This window comes from Crocodylus siamensis, chromosome 11, assembly GCF_052110815.1.
Source record: "Crocodylus siamensis isolate JL-2025a chromosome 11, ASM5211081v1, whole genome shotgun sequence".
Taxonomy (NCBI): Eukaryota; Metazoa; Chordata; order Crocodylia; family Crocodylidae; genus Crocodylus; species Crocodylus siamensis.
Genome location: NC_143405.1, coordinates 58,968,896 through 58,987,590, shown reverse-complemented (window position 1 = coordinate 58,987,590; position 18,695 = coordinate 58,968,896). Strand labels below are relative to the sequence as shown.

Genomic DNA, 18,695 nt, shown 5'->3' with positions numbered 1-18,695 from the left:
CTCTCTGAGTATTTAGTATTTTTCAAGTATGTCAGCCTTGACCACATCTGGATTTCTAACAAGAATGAGAGAGAAGAAAAGTGGAGTGGGGAAGGGAATGCTTTTTGTTTCTACTCGTTCTGGGTCAGAAGAGGAATCAACACCAAATATTCAGGCTACTTTTGTTTATCATAAATAAAGCCAAAAAATAGTAGGGATAGGGCAAAAGTCCCTTTTTTCCTTTTCCTTCAGAGGTTACCTGTAATAAATGTTCTGTCAGCTGATAGAAGAATTATCATCCAATTCTAGTCTTACTATTTATCTGTAATAATTCTCGGTGGTTGACGTTTACAAAGATGTATTTTTTTTTTTTTAAACCCAAAAAAGTGTAGTGCATTTTTGTCATACTGATTCAAAATCTAGCAGGCGGTCCGCTAGCAAATGAACAACTTGCTTTTCTGCTGCACTCCGGATCTATCAGTGCAACTTGAACAAGACTCTGGGCTAAAGAATAAATTCATAGCATATGAAATATAAAACAATAATTTATTTTACTTCAATTTACTTGTTAATGTTTGTAACTAATCATGATTTTGTAATTCAGTACATTCAAATCTACAAAGCAAACAGGTACTACCATGGGCTTTTCAAATTACACAAACTGTCTTATATAAACAAATCGGCTGTACATGCACATTCTTTCAACAGGTCGCAACATTTGCAAACATGCTTTAAAATCCTTTAAAGCTGCAGTATACTGTACTTTGCTTCAGGCCTTTCAGATGAAACCGATATACTTCCTTTAGAAACCTTACAAAGAAAAATGTTTAAATGCTGATCCTAACTCTAAAAGACTGCTGTTTTGATAAATGTTAAATATTACAGGAGACTGACTCTATCAGGAATTCAATAGTTTTGAGCTTAAACCTTGAGCTAAATATTGATAAACAGCACTGTGCGCCAAAAGACACAACAGCAAAGTAATATCACAAAATATGGTTTCACAAAAAAAAAATACATATTTGCAGTTGCTTTTGTGTTTAGGCAAAGAAAAGCATGTGTAACTTTTTAATATGAATATAGGTTAAAAGCAAATTACCTGTGTAAGTATGGGTAATACATTTGCTGATATTAAAACACTTCATGTAAATGGTAACAAGAAAAAATAAAATAAAACGTACAATCAGTATTCCAAAAGGGTCTGTAAATATTGCCTTTGAAGTAGACGGGTGAGCTTTCTCTCCGCTCTCCAACAGTGTCAGCGCCCAGAGTTGTAGAGTTCAGTACTTGAACTATAAAGTGGATGACTGTATCTTATATACAAAAAACTTGCCACATTGAACGAGGCAGTGAATTCTACCCCAATGGTAGTGTTTTATGTACATAATTCAGCAATGGAGATTATACAGTAGTCACTGACAGGAAGGAATTGTACACTCTTGTGCCATCGGGTGACTTTGTGCCATGGGTTAACAGTTCTTGGATTGTCATCCAGTTGTCAAATATCTTTTTATTTCTTTTCTTCATCATTTTTTTGTGGCTCAGTTCAATGATATTCATTTCCTTCTTCTCTTCTGCACCTTGCTGTTCCTTTAAACAATCCAACCTGCTCTGCATCATGAACTCTCGCCTTCGCCTCTGCTCCTTCGCTTTCACCAAATGCTGCTTCCGTTCCTCCTTGCTCCAGTAACGGCCCATCTTCATTTCACTTATCGCATCGTCATCCGTAGTCATACCGCTGCGCTCTTCCTTAATCTTGATGGCACGCTCTCTCAGCAGTCTGTCCCTGACTGGCCTCTTCGTAATGTAGCGGGTCCCATCGCTCCTGATCTTGACTTTCCATTCCATCCTGGGCTCGCTCTGGCTTGATGAATTCAAGTCTTTGCACATGCTGACCAGGCTCATTTGGCTCTGTGCATATTCCACAGCTGATTTCTGTTGAATCAGCTGCATGTAGCTCTGATAGTGCTGTGCATGGGCAGGGATATGAGCATGCTTGTATGGAGAGTGATGATATGGGGAGATGTAGGACCCACCTGGTTTTTGAAAGTGAGTTGGGCTTTTGCTTCCATCGCTGTTTTTTCTGTCCTTGCTTTCCAGCTGCTTGCCAAGGTCAGGATCTTTAGGAGACGAGTGATACTTAGCAGTGCTGGAGTCATGACTTTCCGAGCTAGGTAGCAAATTCTTCTGGGAGGCGTTGTATGCAGTTGCCCCCTCGTTAGCTTGGCAATCGGTTCCTTCTGCAATTCTGCGCAGTGAATTGTCAGGAGAAATCTCTAGTGTGAGCGGTGTACTTCGGCAGCTTTCCCCTGTGTTATATGCACTCGAGCTATCCTTGTCGGATTTTTCCGGGAGCTCTGTAATGTCAGAGAGCTCGTGTCTGCGCAGGTCAATGCTCGTGTTGTAGTTGCGGAACCCACTGTTATGGAGCATCCAGGGCTCTCGGTATTGCTCTTTCAGCTGTTGCATTTTATGAGCTCTCACGATGTTCAGGCACTCCAACTCAATGTTCCTCAGCTCCTCGTTCAGCATCTCCAGCTCTCTATCGACGCTCTCTTGGTCGCTTTTGCTTATATCCAGGGCACTGTTGTGATAATAGAGGCTGTAGGGGTTGCCAGACTTGACTTGACACTTGAGTTCCAGTAGTTCCCGGAACCTCTCGCACTCGTCTACTGGGATGCCAAGGAAATCGGCGTCTGTGCAATCAGCCGAGATAAACGATTCGTTGCTGAACGGCACGTCGCCACTTCCAAGCGTGTCATGACTGTATGGCAGCTGCTTCTGGCTCCCTAAAGTGTTAGAGGAAGTCATGTGATCATCGGCATTGTTCTCTTGCTCTGAGCTCTCGTCATTGCGAGTGCTGTCATCCGTGCGTCCCACACCGCTGTCCTTCTCGTGCTGGTTGGATAAAATCGTTGCTGTGTCCGTGGTACCTCCATCTTCATCGTGCTTCTTCTGGAAACAAAAACCGAAATGTAAAACAGTCTACAGGTGAACAGTCTGCAAGTTTTAAAGAATAATAATAATGAAAAAAACTTTAGAGCAATTTTAAAGATTTCTCACTCTGCCATGGATGGCTGTTTAGTTTCTTTGCATCTTCTAGTCAGCACAGATAGAAAATTTTACGTTTGAAAGAACTCCAAGGCAGGGTAATTGTAGAAAACCATATTCTGGTCTTCTACAAAGCTCAGGACTAGATTTCCAACTGTATAATTATTGCACCAGATTTCTGGGTTTTCTGCTTCCCACAGGGAAAATGGAGAAAAACACGGATTTCCCCCTTTCCCCAACAAAAATGCCAATTTTTCATTTTGGCAGAGGACCATGTGGATTTTGCACTTTTGCAAAGAGTTCTCTACAGGCTGGCAGAATTCCAGAAATATCCAAATCAAAAACCAAAATGTATAGGTATTTAGAATTTATTCTGTTGTAGTGATATGGGCACTGATAGGCTTCCAGACTGCTTTAAAATTGTAAATATATCAATAAAACACTGTGTTCAGTTGATATAGAGAGAGATAGAGGGATGTCTCTATATATCTATATCTATCAATTGAACACAGTGTTCTATTGATATATTTACAATTTTTATATAGGCGTTTCATTTTAATTGCGGATTTGGGGGGTTTTATCAGAGAATTTGCAATTTGTGATTTTTTTTTTTTTTTTTTTTTTTTAATTTATCAGAGAAAACCAGGATCCCTGGTCACACATAAACTTTTCCCCCCTGTTATCCCATCGGCTGCCTGCCTCATGTGTTTAGGCTGCAAGGCCTTCGAGGCAGACCCCGTGTATTTATGCCGAATGCCACGCCGGGTTTCCACTTCTGTAAGTGCTGCTGTAATAGTCGTCACCACAATCACAGTCATGGAATCGCAGGTTTGGAAGGGACCTCCAGGGAAGTTCTTTTGCTTTTTCCCTGAGACCTAGGCTAAATCTGCTTTGCTGAGGTTTAAGCCAACTGCTCTGCATCATATGTTGTGCAGCAGGGGAGGATGACTGTTCTCCCTCTTATTTACGGCATCCTTTCAAATATTTGAAACCTGCTGTCATGTTCACTCTTAATCTCCTTTTCACCAAACCGATTATACCTAGTGCTCTTGATTTTTCTTCATCCAGCTTGTAGTCTGACTCCTTTGTCACTCAGCTCTGGATTCTTTCTAGTTTCTCTAAATCCTTCTGAAAATGTAGAGCCCAGAACTGCGCTCCATAGTCCAGCTTGAGGCTAACCACTACCAAGCTGAGTGGTACAAACACTGTATATAATGTGGAGGAAACCTCTCACTACCAAGAATGTTATGCTTGATTTAGGATTAAATATTTCCACATAGAGAATTCTTTATCTTTCACCTGATTTTATACTGACATTTGTTCATTTTCAGTATTCTCCAGTCCATCCTCTTAACACCCACACACCTAATTTTGACTTCTTTCAAAGAGCAAAGCCAAAACAGTGGAGAATATGAGAAAGGGCATTAAAGCCTTGAACTGCATTTGTGTTAAAGGGGAGGAGAGAGGATTTGAAAATGGCTTTGCTTATTGATATGATACTTTCCATGTGGTTTACATGATTCTTGATTTGAGTCATGGAACATCATGATTTAGCACAAACCAAACATCCACATTAAAAGTCCCGGTAAATACATTCAGCCAAGTTCAGTATTAGACTCCCTAAGTGTAATGTGAGGTTTTGACAGCATCACACAACATTACCTGCTGAAGTATGCTGGCAGTAAATTGCATTGCTTGGTGGTGCTGTTCCTCTAGCATGTCCATGTGCAAGTCATCCAGAAAATCATTTCTGTCATCATCCATCCAGCCTTCATCCAGCTGCAGGATAGGGAACAGCAACAACACTCCAAATATGAATGTAATGTGACAGACACAGGCAACTTCTTTGCAGCAAATTAACAGGAGATTAAGGGAGGCACAGTACAGTGATCTCAGCTGTGCATGTCTCCTGCATGAACTATTCTTAAGTGCAAACACTAATCTTCCCAATCTTTTCCTTGCATTTGCGTGCTTGGCTCTCCAATAGTAAAATCTGTCCCATAGTAATTGATTTAGCTGTTCTGTCAATCAGAATAGAAATCTATTCTCAACAACAAGCTCTCCTCCACCCCCAATGTCGTGTCCACTTATCTCAAGGAGAAAAAAAAGGTGGGGAGTGGGTATCACTGTGTTCACAAGCCCAAACCGGAACTATGCCAAGCATGGGCAAGCACTGTTAGAAAGTCAGACATATATCCCCACTAATAATTGGAGTAAATGCTGCTGAATGAGCATGACGCTTCTTATCTCTGACGTAGAGGAAGAGTCAAGGATCTTGTGTCAAACCCAAACCCTGCAGCTGAGAGTAACAGCTTGGACTTAGCCAAAATGCGAGTCGCACTTTGCTTTAAGGCTCCACTTTAGCGAGGGTTTATAAAAGGCTACTAAATGATTAATGATGTTTTAATAAATGATTGAACAATTGCTGGGGGTTTACTATAGGGTTCAATAGGTTGTTTATAACTGCAGCTTGTAATCATTTGTAACACCTTCTAGTGAGTGTGATTATAACCATCTGTAACATGTACTAGCTATGTCTTTAACCAGACTGAAACACATATTAATAATTCATGAAACTTGAATTGCAAAATGTCATGTAAAGATCATGAACTCTCAGACTTCCCTTATTTCAGATGCTGCGTGCATCCAATCTAACTGCAGAACACAGTTTTAAATAGAAATCTTAACCCTCTTTAAAAAACAAGTTATTACTTTTCTAGGAAGCAGATTCTCTGTTTTAAATTTATGGTAAATATAAGGTAGCTTTGTGTACTGGATGCAACGATACCTGAATTTCTGGCCTTGCTACAAGTAAGGAGACGTTCTTGCTTTCTTCACTGGTGAGGAGTGCCACAGCTTCCTCTCGGTTCTGTACTTCTATGCCATTAATCTAAAAATATTGAATAAAGAAGAATCAGCAAAAGGGTAAAATCCTTTAGTTTGGATACACATTTTCTTTCAGGCTGCCTGGCTGGATAGATTCTGGGATGAAACATGGTACATAGTGTCCCTGCGTGAATCTGCAACAGTGGAGAATGTACGTAAATGTTATGGCAGTGTCAGAGCGATGTTATAGCCATGATGGCCAAGGAATTACCTGGGAGGCAAGGAATTTTTTTTTTTATTTTTTTTTTTTGGAGGGTGATATCTTTTATTGGACCAGCTGCATGGTTGGAATAAAATTAGGCAAGCCTTAAATGCAAGATGTTCTTCATCAGGTCACTGATGAAGTTGTGGCAGAAGTTGTAGGTGTTGTGGCAGATTTGCTGATTGGAGGCTGTATGTGGCTATGGAGACTTGCTTGGCATTTAGACACGAATTGGACATCTGATCACTGGGACCCCTTGGCAGCAGAGTACTAAAGTGCTACCAAATTGGTTGCTCCAAAAAAGCATGTGCACCGTGGGACTGCAGTAGGAGGATCCTGTATAGGAGTCCGGAGTGGGGCTCTTTGTCTGCAAAGAAAATGCTTGTGTTGCACTGAAAATGGGTGCAGCCATGTGCAAAAATAGAGGGAGACAGAATTCAGTGTTAATGGGTGCCAAGCATCTCTGCAAAAGGCAAGGTGTACTGGTAAAACGTTACGGTGCAGACCAGGATTAGGGAGGGAGGAAAGGATCCATCACTGCCAGGGAATGAGGCAGGTATCTTTGGTGGAGGGTTAACATCTCACCTCAGTGCAAAAATGGCTTATCAACCTTTACTCAGCCATTCCTGTTTGGGTTAGTATAGGACTTACTCCACGTGACCGAGGCTACCAAAATCTAGCCATTAGGGGTTTGACTAAACCAGCTAAACAGGAGCTCAAAGGAAAATCTTTTGAAAAAGCTTCACGTATCAGACAATCGTGGAATGACTCCCATGGTAGTGATCCTAAAATAAAGTTAATGAAGCAATTTGATGTATACAGTTGAATGGCTGTGGTTTATTGGGCTATGCAATCAAGCTCTCAATCATTTGCACAACATACTTGAATAATGCGATCTCCCTCTCGTAGACGACCATCTTTTGCAGCAATGCTGTTGGGATCGATCTACAAAACAGAAGAGTTGTAAATGTGTTGGAGGTTTAAAAGCTCAGTCCTTCACTTCCCATTTTAAACCATGCTTATGATGTGAGTAATGTATTTTATATAGAGATGCTGGGTCCATGGTTGGGTCTTCTCACCTAATGATTACAGAGTTTTCACTTGCTTTCATGAGAAGGGGTGAAACGGAGGTGAAAGTGTCCGAGTAAAATACAAAATGTTTTCTTCATGCCACGAATCACCGAAGAAGACACCAGGTTTGTATTAAACATTGCATGAGTTAATTGGGTTTTGTTATTTAACATTCTGATGTTTACATGCAGGGCTGTAATCTGAGCCTGTATGTCTTTTACCTGCGACGCAGAATTAGGAATAAACATGTTTGGAGCGGTTTTCTCTTTATATCACTTAGGAAAAAATTAACGCAGAAATGAAATGCAGTGAACATTAATATATTATTGGCAGTTTTAAATGTGGAATTGACAGATACATAAAGTAAATTTTCGAATTCTAGGTTGGTAAGTACGAGAACATTAGGATTAAACCCCAGTTAAAGCATTTACCCTGGCATTGTCCATAGATTGGAATAGGCTAGTGCAGGCGTTACCAAACTTGGAGGAACAGCTTGCACTGGCTAGGAAAATCATTGTCATGTCATAGATGTTTATCTGAAAAGTTTTTGAGTTTCAGACAAAAACTTGTATTTTGTCCCAAGTGGAAACATGGAAAAAGTCACTTTTTATGCCAAATAAAAAAGTGAATGTGTACACAGATTTCTGTGAAGTCGCAACTAGTTTCCTTTCTATGTACTTTTTTGTAGTAATTTTTCCAGCCTCTAAAAGAAGATCAAAGAGTTTGCAACAGTTAAGCAGACCCTAAAACGGGTGACTGAAGAGCTCCCAGGGTTGCTTAATATAGTCATTATTACTCCTATTAAAGTAGAACCTAGGGAACTTGTGCAAGGAGTCATACCATAAAAGGATCCCTGTCGTTAGGATGGTAATGATGGGGTGTTCCTGTGAGCGTGCTGGGTATCATTTCCTTTGTTCTCTCTCTGAAGTGAGCTAACTTCTTACTCGCAGGCTCAGGCCCATGAAAGGAAATCTGTTTATCTCACCCTGGCTGCCTTTTTCACTGCCATCCATTCCACCACTGTAAATCCAGACTAATTGCCATGAAATCGAGGACGTGCTTCCTGATTTACACCCGTGAGGAGGCCACCGCCAAACCTGATGTATCTTTGTAGTATCTTAGCCATTCCACGGAACAACTTGTGGGACTCGACAATGGGAAGTATTACTTTGAGCCGTGCTATTCCAAGAGACAGGATTGAAAGGCTGGCTGGAGAAGCTTGGGACAAGACGTTTTATCCTAGGACTTCATTATCTCTCTGCACAAATGCAGCCCTCGAGGTTGTGTAATGTGACGTACTCATTGATGCTGCCTTGCTACAAAATATATGGAAGCCATGAGGTCTTCAGACCTTTCTTGCTGAAGCCTTTTGAGTGGGTGGAGGAGCGGGCACGTGTGTGTGCATGTGCGTCAGAGGTGTAAAAGCTGCTTCAACAAAATAAGGAGTTGGAGCGAATGGTCTGCTTATGTCTCTAAAAAGCTGGCTTCAAACTGATTGTCATTTATAAAATTTGGTGGATGGGCCTTAGTCTGTAGGATTACAAGGAAGAATCCTCGCCAGGTGTAAAGTAAACCAGGGTACCATTAATCTGTGTATAGACCACACGATGTGGTTCACAGCTGCGACTGGAGAAGTACAGGCCTCCTCTCATTCACATGCATCGGTTTTCTGTGGGTGGTTGAAATCCCTTTCAAAGATTATCTCAAGATGGACTTGCAAGGACTGTTAATCAAGTGTGTTCACTGAAGAGACCATCATCATAATAAGCAGCGCTGCCATTTTCATCCCCACCAGTTGCTACCCGAGGATGTGGGCACAGGTGAAAAGCAGGCATTTCTGCCAGACGCAGTTAATAAGTGGGACCATGCAAAAAGATGTTGATTTTTGCTGTTGCACTATCTGCGTGAACATGGATCACGTACTAATTTCTGTTCGTTATTTATGGAGAAGCAAGAAGAACCTCCGTTTTCTTTGTGGATTATACACACAGGTGCCGAGAGAGATTTTTTTTTTTCCCTAAATGCTCCTGGAAAAGAACCTCCAAGGGGAAAATCACACTGATGTGCAACACAATAAGCTGATTAAACACTTCAGTCTGTATTTTATGTACATAAATATGTCAGTACTGAAGAGGAAAGCACAGAAGAAAAGAAACAGATGAGAAATGCTGGAGGAAAACTGTTTGCTATGGTATAGTCTTGTTTTTTGAAGTACACTCCACTGAAATAGAGAGTGGAAACCTGGCTCTGCTGAAGTCAATGGGAGCTTTTGCCACTGACTTTAACGCGCCCAGGACTTCACTTGCAGTTTGGAGAAAAGGAAAAATAATCAGCTCGCTTCACATTATTCCACTTCCAGCTGTTCTTGGAAGGGCTTCAGATATGGTATGAATGGGAGCAAGGATGGCATTTGTCTTAAATCCACCACTGCCATTTAAAAGACAAATTGTATCTTGCGTCAAGCTGCTCAATCTTACCTCGCTTACATAAATACCAATGTCATCTTCATCATCGGTCCTATAACAGACAGTAAGGCCAAGCTTGTCCTGGCTGTTCACTCGATGCAAGTCCACCTCCTAAGCAAAGAAATGACATATCTGTGAGTGATGAAAGCAGTTTTTCAAATGCAATGAAAATATTTTGCTTAAATGATATACTGGATCTCTTTTCATTTTACTGTGTAGACCAAGTTAACGTACTGAGCAAAAAGTGATTATGTACAGGCAATCAATACTTGGGACATTTTTAACCCCTCAATCAATATAAAGTCATTTTGAAAATGGACCTTCTATTGATTTTAAAGAAGAAAAATTACCTATATTTCATGTAGTGGCAAGACTTCAAATGCTAAAATACTTCAGAACGTATTATTTCAATATTTGCCATAGCTAGTATATATTTTTCTGTAAACAGTGAAGAATTTTGACACACTATTTTCTGACTGATTTGAAAGAGGACAGCACTCTGTTACCTTAATCCTCGTATTTTGTAACTGTCAGAAAAGAATGACTAATAAGTGTCTCAAAGGAAAGAGAAACATTGGTGGGAGCAAGATCTATAGATTTCAGAAATGCATTGGATACTGGTTGTAGAAATATGCTTTGGCCTTCAGTATTTTGGTAGGGCTTGGGTGAAGCAATGCTATACCCTTTTAGTATTCTCTGGTCACCCTGTTGGTTTTGGAGACACCCAAGCCTTCTTTAAAATAAATAAATAAATAAGTCCAGACTTTATTGCTACAAAGAAATCTCCTGGGTTAGACTCTCCCTGTGCTCATGGTTGCTTTGCAGTCTTCTACCAGGGGAAAGGAATTGTAGAGCTAGTGGAGACGTGGGACCAAGGATTCCTGCAGAGGGGAGAGCTCCCAACTATCACAGCTGTCTCCTCATCCCATGAATAGCATCCGTGGAAGTCCTGAGGTCCTCAGAGAGTTGCACTTCACAGACAACAGGACCTTTCAGGGCAGAACCACATTGTGGCCAGTCACACCACTGTGCTAGTCTGGAGGGTTTCTCCTGTGAGAAATGGAAGCTCCATTTTCCACCAGTGGCTACGTGTAGACACGAGTACTAAAATGTTTTAAGAGTCCCTGACAGCTGACTATTGGGGTGTGCTATGGCAGAAGGTCTGCAGAGGTTTTCTGTAGCCTAACTGAGGCTGAATGCAATAAAAGTGCTGGGATAGAGACTTGCTGTTGGGAATCAATTAAGAAAACTGAAAATTTGGGCAAAAAGGCATGTAGGAATCCCTGAATCTTCCCAAACAATAAGGGGGGAGGGGGCACAGAGACAACCCCTTCTGTATGTAGCATGAATGAGTCTCTTTGGCTTCTTACTATGTATTCAAATGTAAAAAGTCTTGATAACTTAATTTGTTATTTGAGAACATTCTCCTTTTCAATCTCTGGTGCCATTCATAAGCGTAGAAGACAATAGGTGATATGAATAATTTATTGGCATGTCTAGATGGCAGCTGCCAAGATCAGCAATCTCTTGTTATTTACTTGTCAACAGGTGTAATTTGTTTTTTTTTGTTTTTTGTTTGAATTTTTATTACTAATACTTGTAAAACAGCAGTAACGTCAGTGACATTTCAGATGGTATTTAAATGATTTCAATCAGTAGTATCCATGGTGAACTGCTGCTCTTTCTCTTCTCTTTTGTTACATAAAGGTTGAGCACATTGGTTTAATGGCAGAATTTTTTTTCCATATTTCTAATGCGTTTTCACTTTCAGAGAAGAGTTTTTCTGAAGCTCTTCAGCAGGAAAGCTTAGATCAAGTGGGCCTGATCTTAGTTATGCCAGTGACTGCAGTCAGTGCATTTGCTCTAGATTTTACCCCACTGTTAGCTGAGGCCAGAATCTAGTATGCTGCATTTTTCTATGTACCTTAATGAGACTTAGTGGAGGTACCTCTAAAAAAAAAAAAAAAAAAAAAAAAAAAAGGGGGTCTTATGATTTTTTTTTTACAGGTCAGAGGCTGTGACCATAAGGCAAAGCGTACAGGACAGTAAAATGTAGCAGAGATGCACTATTTTGTTTTGCAGTGACAGAATACACCAAAGAATGGGGATATTTAGTTGTTATTAGGTATGTCCTACTTGGTAACTCCTTTATTCATTTCATTTCTGGAAGAGGAGATGGTGTTATTTACCAATTATTTTTATATCCTGTTTTTAATTTACTATTTGTTTAATAATGCATATTGACAATTAAAATGGGCATTGTTTCACTTCACAAGTAGGCAGGTGTTTGCATTTTAAAATGCAGCATCAAAGATAGTTTGAAGTTAATAATCACCTGGTGTATTATGTAGTATGCATGTTAAGGGAAACTAGTGTTTAGATAAGTAGTGTTTAGATGAATTGTTTTTTCCGTGGAAAAAAAATAAAAGATTCAGAGCAGGTGTTTAGAACCGGATTTTTATGGATATTTAGTTGGTAGACTTACCCTTGGGTACAATCCCTCCTGCCCTGGGTGAAAGCAGAAAAACTGGGATTTTATGCAACTCTAAATATGATAATTTTGTGTGCTTAAAAATCAGAGCAGCTGTTTTCTGTGTGCCTTCTCCTCAATAAAGTTTTAATATAATCATAAAGCTTTGAAAGATTTTATAGACACAATTGCATAAATCTAAATTCTTAAAAACATAGATTATTTTCAGGGGTGCAAGTTGATTCTACAAAACACGAGTAATTATCTACAGAGCCCTCTGAGAGTTTGCCCCTATGTACTGAGAATTCAAAGGTGTAAAAATCACTATTGGTGCACAGATGATGAGACTCCCTATCACTCTGGAGTGTCTATACTGCCAGCCAGGCAGTGAACTGTCCTGGGCACCCTCAGTTTTATTGTGCTATTAGCACTCAGCCAGGTGTTGCAATACTGCAGCGATGAGCGCTGCATAAAGTCGTGACAAATTTATGCTTCCTAAGTAGAGGAAAGTACGGTAGCATTGGGCCTGGACCGGAGTCACAGAACCGTGGCTGTGGGCAGTGGTGGGCTCGATTCAGGGCTGCAGGGTTAACACGATAGTCATCTGAGTGGGAAACTCCAGTGAGCAGTAATGTAACATTTACACACATAATTTACTTAGCATTTGGATCCTTTGCCCACATAGGTCAGGTGAAAGTTAGGTCTGTGTCTGTGCTCGAGGGGAAACTCTTTCTCCCTATGAACTCTGCACAGAAAAAAAGCTGTCTAAAAGAACCCTGGTCCCTTGCCGAGTTGGGAGAGAAAGGGAGAGCGAGATCGAGGAGCTCGCTGCTGAAATCCATACAGCCTTTATAGCACGGCAAGAAGAAAGAATATACACCATGATATTATGCTTCCGACCACTCTTCATAATAGATCTGGAGTAAGTGTTAATAGTAAATTAACCTCCATACGCCCAGAAGGACCCTCATTCACAATGGATTATTGAATTATTTTACTGATGATCCAAAATTACGGCCAGTTTGCACCTGCATGCTAGACCTTTGCTTAAGTAGGCAGAAATAAGCATTATTATTTATTTGAAATGAATGGCTTGTGATGGGCAAAATACTCAGATTTGGTTCAGATGCTTAGTGAAACTAAATCAATCTTTTTTTTTTTTTTTTTTTTTAAACCATCTTTTTCAATGCTGTGCCTTCAAGTATTAACCCCTGTTCCCCCAGCCACCTGTTTTCTTGCCATTCCCTTTGGTTTTGGGCTTTACCACGAAGGTGAAAAATAGCCTTGGTAAGCCTCACTTCACAGTGCAGTTGGCTGACTGACTGCAGCACTGCGGTCATTCCTTTCGAACTTTTCTGCTCATTTTTTTTTCTTGGACCAAACCCAAAGAACTAGTCTTTATATTTATCTTTCTAGGTGAGTGAGGCGTTTAGGATCCTCCATGAGAGGATGGCTACTCTGAATCCATGCCTCTTCATACTGAGGAACTGCCTGAAAGGGATTCCACTCCCCTAATGTGAATTTGCCCAAAACAACTTCAGGGTGTTGGGGGTAGGTAGTGTGTTCAAACAGGCAATAAGAAGCATGTTATTAGACGTGCCACAGACAGTCACAGGTAGCTTTGCAGAGCACAATCATCATCAGCCCTATTAGGAAATTATTTTTGGTAAGGGTAGGTGGGGTGGGATTTGGAATTTGAGGCACCCTTATTTGAACCAAAGTTGTATTAACCCATCTTGCAAGAGTCCTGGCTGTGCAGATTTCGTGGTTCCTTGCACAGATGTGCTGCTGTCCTTAAGATCTTTTAAGGGTCATTTCTTCCAGTATTTGGGGCCTGCTACCTCCTTGCTTGGAAGATAAGCAGACCACTGCAACATCTTCAAATGTCATGCTGAAAGCCTCAAGAACCACATTAGACTGCACATTTGAGAGGACATAAAAGTACTCGTAAAGTCTTGTCCAAAAGTTATTTCTTAGCAGGAAGAGCCCACTCTGTAGGCAAGATGTTTTGGGAGACGGGATGGACAGAGGGGGATGCCACTAGGTTTAAATAAAAGACCTTCTGTTTTCTATTTTCCCCCCCTTCCTTTGCCCTCTTCAAAACTGTACTGCAGTGGAGCTCAGGCATTCATCTCCATCCCTATACCTGAGAAGTATAACAGAGGCATATAATCTCTGCCCTCTGCTTGGGCGTGCAGGAAATCTAGAAAGGTAGCAGGAGCAGAGTCAAACTGGAGAGAACAAACCCTCACCCCCAATTCAGCATTTTCTGCTTTGTAATCTAAGGGAATTAACATACCGAGGGAACCTTCTCTGTGCACGTCTGACAGCTGGGGCAGTCTTGTTTGAATAAACATATTAACCCATGACATTGCAGGGAAATCCTAGAGTGCAGTTTTCTTCTCTCTGAACTTGAAATTTACTTGTGACAGGATCTTTTTGCAAAGACAATGTGTTGTCTAATTTTAAACGAAACACTCATTCCATATTTGGTCAGTGTCATTGTTTATGAGGACTTCGAGATAGCACTTCGTTTAATTATTTCTACCGAAATGAACACAAAGTAATTTAATTTTTGGCAACAATTGTGGGTACATAAGTCTGGTGGCTTTTACATGACTCCAGAACGCACGAAACCCATGTTGGTATTCTACAGAAAGCTTTTTAATAACTAGTGGATTTCACTAGTTTTGCTCTTGTTTTACTTGTTACAAATAAGTAACTGGTCCCTTTTAGGCCATAAAAGTTTAGATGAGACGCTTCTTATTGAAATTCAGAACACAATTTATGGACATACAAGGCCAGAAGCTGGACTTGATTGTTTTCTTGTGTTAGACTTTCTCACTACAGTCTATGAAACAAATGCCTTTGTGGTCTTTTAAAACACATCTATCAACAGGCAAACAAAAATGCAACTAGCCAGTTGAGCCTTTGTTAGCACTTTGACCCTTCCATTGATCATAGTCTCCAAGACTTGAACAAGAATCTTTAGTGGTTCTTAAGAAATACTATTAGGCCACAGAGACTTTTGTAATGTTCAGCTGCTTGTGTTACTGAGATGATCACCTTTTGCCACCAAGTACTATATCAATGTCAAAATTATTAATGTTGTGGTTTAAGCCACATTAACGACTGGCTACTGAAGTGCACATGTTTAAACAGTTTTGAGCTCAAACATTTGACCTTCTAATGGCAGCAAAATAATTTATCCACAGTATTACTGTGGGTTTCTTAAGATGCTCTTTTCAAAAGACAGTTGTAGAAAAGAGTACTATATTCCACGTTTTCATTAAGATCAAAATGCATATTGAAAAAGAGGGCACTGCATAAAGAGATTTTTGTGGGGGAAAATGCTGGTGACAACATTTATTTCACTGATATTTTGTTTCTCAGTTTCGGTTTGAGTTTGAATCAAGACCAATTGCCACTAGATGTGTAAAGTCTGAAGCTATCTTGCAAACTTCATGTGCATTAAGACTTTGATCCTGCAAAAACTTATGCAGGCAGGCAAATTCATGCTTCTGATGTGAGCTAACTCTGCTCCCCATTAAGTCAATATTAATATTTCCACTGATTGAAATGGGAGCACAGCTAAACAGCGACATCCATTTTGGAAAATGAAGTGATACCATGTATTGGTGATGGAGGCAAACTAAGACAAACCCCTCAATTATTGTCAGATCCATGTGGATTAAATATATTGGATTTCATAGAATTATAGATTGGATTTCAGGGTTAAAGACCGATGCATTAGCCAGTATCTACAAAATCTATTAAATAGACTGGCTGGATACACAACATGTTAACACTAGGATAAACTGCATCACTTTTATACACTGCTGTGAATGACACCAGCAGATAGATGACCAGCTCTCCCAGGGTAGCTGCTGCAGTAGCTGTTATTGCAGCACTTTGCCACTAAGTGGGTGGGGAGCCAGTAACAGCCTGTTGGTATTGAGCAAGTTATTAATCTGGGATAGAAGTGGCTAACAGGTTGTCATTTACACTGGTGTATTTTTGTCCGGGATATCTCTAAAGTGGTTTCTAGAAAGTTATCCTGTTGTAGGGCTATCCCGCGAGAGCATACTATGTGTCTGAGCACGTATACTATTGTATGCAAACAACGATGGACGATTTTGATAGGATTAAGAGTAACCCTGATGCTAAGTACATGCATAACTACTCTGCCAAACTACTTTGCATAGCTGTGCTGTGTTTTGAATGAAAGAAGGGTTGGAAGAAATGTGAGAAAATTAAGAAAGGGAAAATTGAGGATCCGCTTCCCACTGAGACATAAGTTTCCAACCAGAAGTGCTGGAAGACCCATCGTGACTGGGTATTTAAACATAAGGTGGACAAAATGGAAGATGGCCTTAGATATCTTCAGAGGCCTCCCTGTGATTCTGTACGTACACAGCTGTCATTTTTAAGTTATGAAGATGGGAGAAACGCCGTAGGGGTTTCATATCTTTTGTTTGATATTTTGTTTGTTTGTTTTACAATTTTGAAGTAGCTTCAAATGATAAGATTTAGAGTGTTTGTTTTCAAACCAGAGAGTAGTTGTGGGGGGGAGGGAAGAGTTAAACCATTTGAAGTACTGAAATTCTTAAATTGTCTACTATAGACTTGTGGCACTTGTCCCACCGCCCACAAAGTAATATGATTTTTCACATTCTGTAATTAAATCCGTAATTGCATGAAGCCAGATTCCCAGCTGGCGTAAAACAGCATAGTTCCACTTCAATCAATGGAGCTATGCCAGTCTCTGTCAGCTGAGGATCTGGCTCGTAATTACATGACATACAATTACATACACTGTTAATTATATTAGCATTAATTATTGCTGTCTGCAAAATAACTAGAGAGCAACGTTGTCATGCATAATTATTTAAAAATGTCTTGATATACACGTACAATTGTAATTTGATACCAAATATTATGTCTATGACGCATTAAAATATATTAAACCAGGTGTATTTTAAACCATGATTTATAGTTATTAAGTACCTCTAATTCCAACTCCTCTCTGTCCATTTCTTGATGAATACCTCCCATATAGTCATTCGGGTCGTAGAATTCATGCACTGATGAATGGCTGGAAAAACAAAGTATACTTTAGGATTTCAATCCCTGTTCTGATTAGCATATTAATCCATCCTAGTTGTGTGGTGGGCCATCATTGATATGACAGAGTTGCAACAGGACTAGACCAACTAGTTTGTGTGTAATCCATGGTGCGTGGTTTATGAAAATAAACACACTACACCGACACAATAAAATTATAGAAACTGTCTTGCGCCCTTAAGCGTGGAAAACATAAGACAGAAGTAAAAGCCTCTTTACCATGTTTTATTACTGCATTTAACATTTGCAATTTTTCCCGGTGTGAAACCAACCTCCTAAACAAACAGGAATTTGTGAGGAGGGTAAAGGGCCCAGCATAGCCTGGGAGAAGCTGTCTGACTATTGAAACCCTTGCTTCGCTTGGAGATAGACAGCATGTTGCATGCCTAAATGGTTCTTTTGAATTCCTCAATTAAAAACTCAGGGTTATAAAGTGCTGTCTGAATTTTTCTGGGCACCTCTTAGAGTGCCTGTAGCACATCACGTGGGAGCGGCACCTTTCTGTGGTTTACCAGAAATGTTCCTAGTGTATTAACAAATTTAACCACTCAATAATTGCAAGAGGTGGATAGTTATACTGTCACTTTGGAAAGGGACTAACTAGTACACAGGGAGGTTAAGCGCCAGATTGAAAAAGCTGTTTAGAGATCTAAGTAGTTCTTGGAAATTGCCCTTAAGTAGCTTGCTCGGGGTATCACAGCGAGTCTCTCTTGGTACGTCTACAAGTGTAATTGTCATGTGGCAATAAACTCTGGCACGGTTCACGCTAGAGTTTATTGCTCCCAGGCGCAGCATTTACACATGTGCCCAGGATTGCAGCACATTGAGCCAGGTCAGAGCACCCCATGTGGCAGGGCGCCCAGGGGTCAGAGCTGCTCTGTCCTGGCTCAGCATGCTGTGGTGGAGCTGGCTGAGGCACAGGGGTGCTACAGTGCCAGGGCTAGCCAGCAGGCATTCCCCACATTACAGCAACCTTGTGCCCCAGCCAGCCCCAGTCACTGTCTACACATGCATTTCTGCACACATAACTAGTCTGCTGTAGACTGGTGCTTGTCCTGGACAATACTATCCAACAGCAGAGTTAACTAATTTACTGTTCCCTAATACATTTTATACTGTTCCCTCACATTTTAGTGTGAGGCTAATTAGTTAGCACCGCAGTAAAGCACGCGTGTAGATGCACCCACCAAGAAGGAATTGGATATCTGCAGTGGGAGGGGAAGATGCAATGCATTGTGCTTGAGATTATGGAGATCTGGATTTTGACAATTTTGTATCAGAACAGTGGGGGAGGGGGACAAAGGAAGGCAACGCAAGAGAAGAAACAAAATGGCTACAGCTAAGAATCCCAGAGGTGCTTGCAACACCTCTAATGGTTTCTGCTAAACAGACATCCCACTGCTCCCAGTTGTGAGGTACCACGGGTTTGAGACACGGAGAGACATTC

At 40.6% G+C, this 18,695-nt stretch overlaps 1 protein-coding gene across 2 annotated transcripts in view; it reads right to left on the bottom strand.

Annotated features, from left to right (window-relative positions):
- Positions 1–506: 506 nt before the first annotated feature.
- PDZRN3 (PDZ domain containing ring finger 3) overlaps positions 507–18,695 on the bottom strand; it is a 186,338-nt gene continuing 168,149 nt past the window's right edge. For both annotated transcript variants that reach the window (XM_090021474.1, XM_090021475.1), the window contains 6 exons: positions 17,132–17,219; positions 9,667–9,765; positions 7,001–7,063; positions 5,819–5,920; positions 4,693–4,809; positions 507–2,934 (listed from right to left, as the gene is read on the bottom strand). In XM_090021474.1, coding sequence (XP_089877600.1) covers positions 1,381–2,934; positions 4,693–4,809; positions 5,819–5,920; positions 7,001–7,063; positions 9,667–9,765; positions 17,132–17,219 — 2,023 coding nt within the window. In that variant the 3' untranslated portion in view covers positions 507–1,380. The remainder of the gene's footprint in view (positions 2,935–4,692; positions 4,810–5,818; positions 5,921–7,000; positions 7,064–9,666; positions 9,766–17,131; positions 17,220–18,695) is intronic.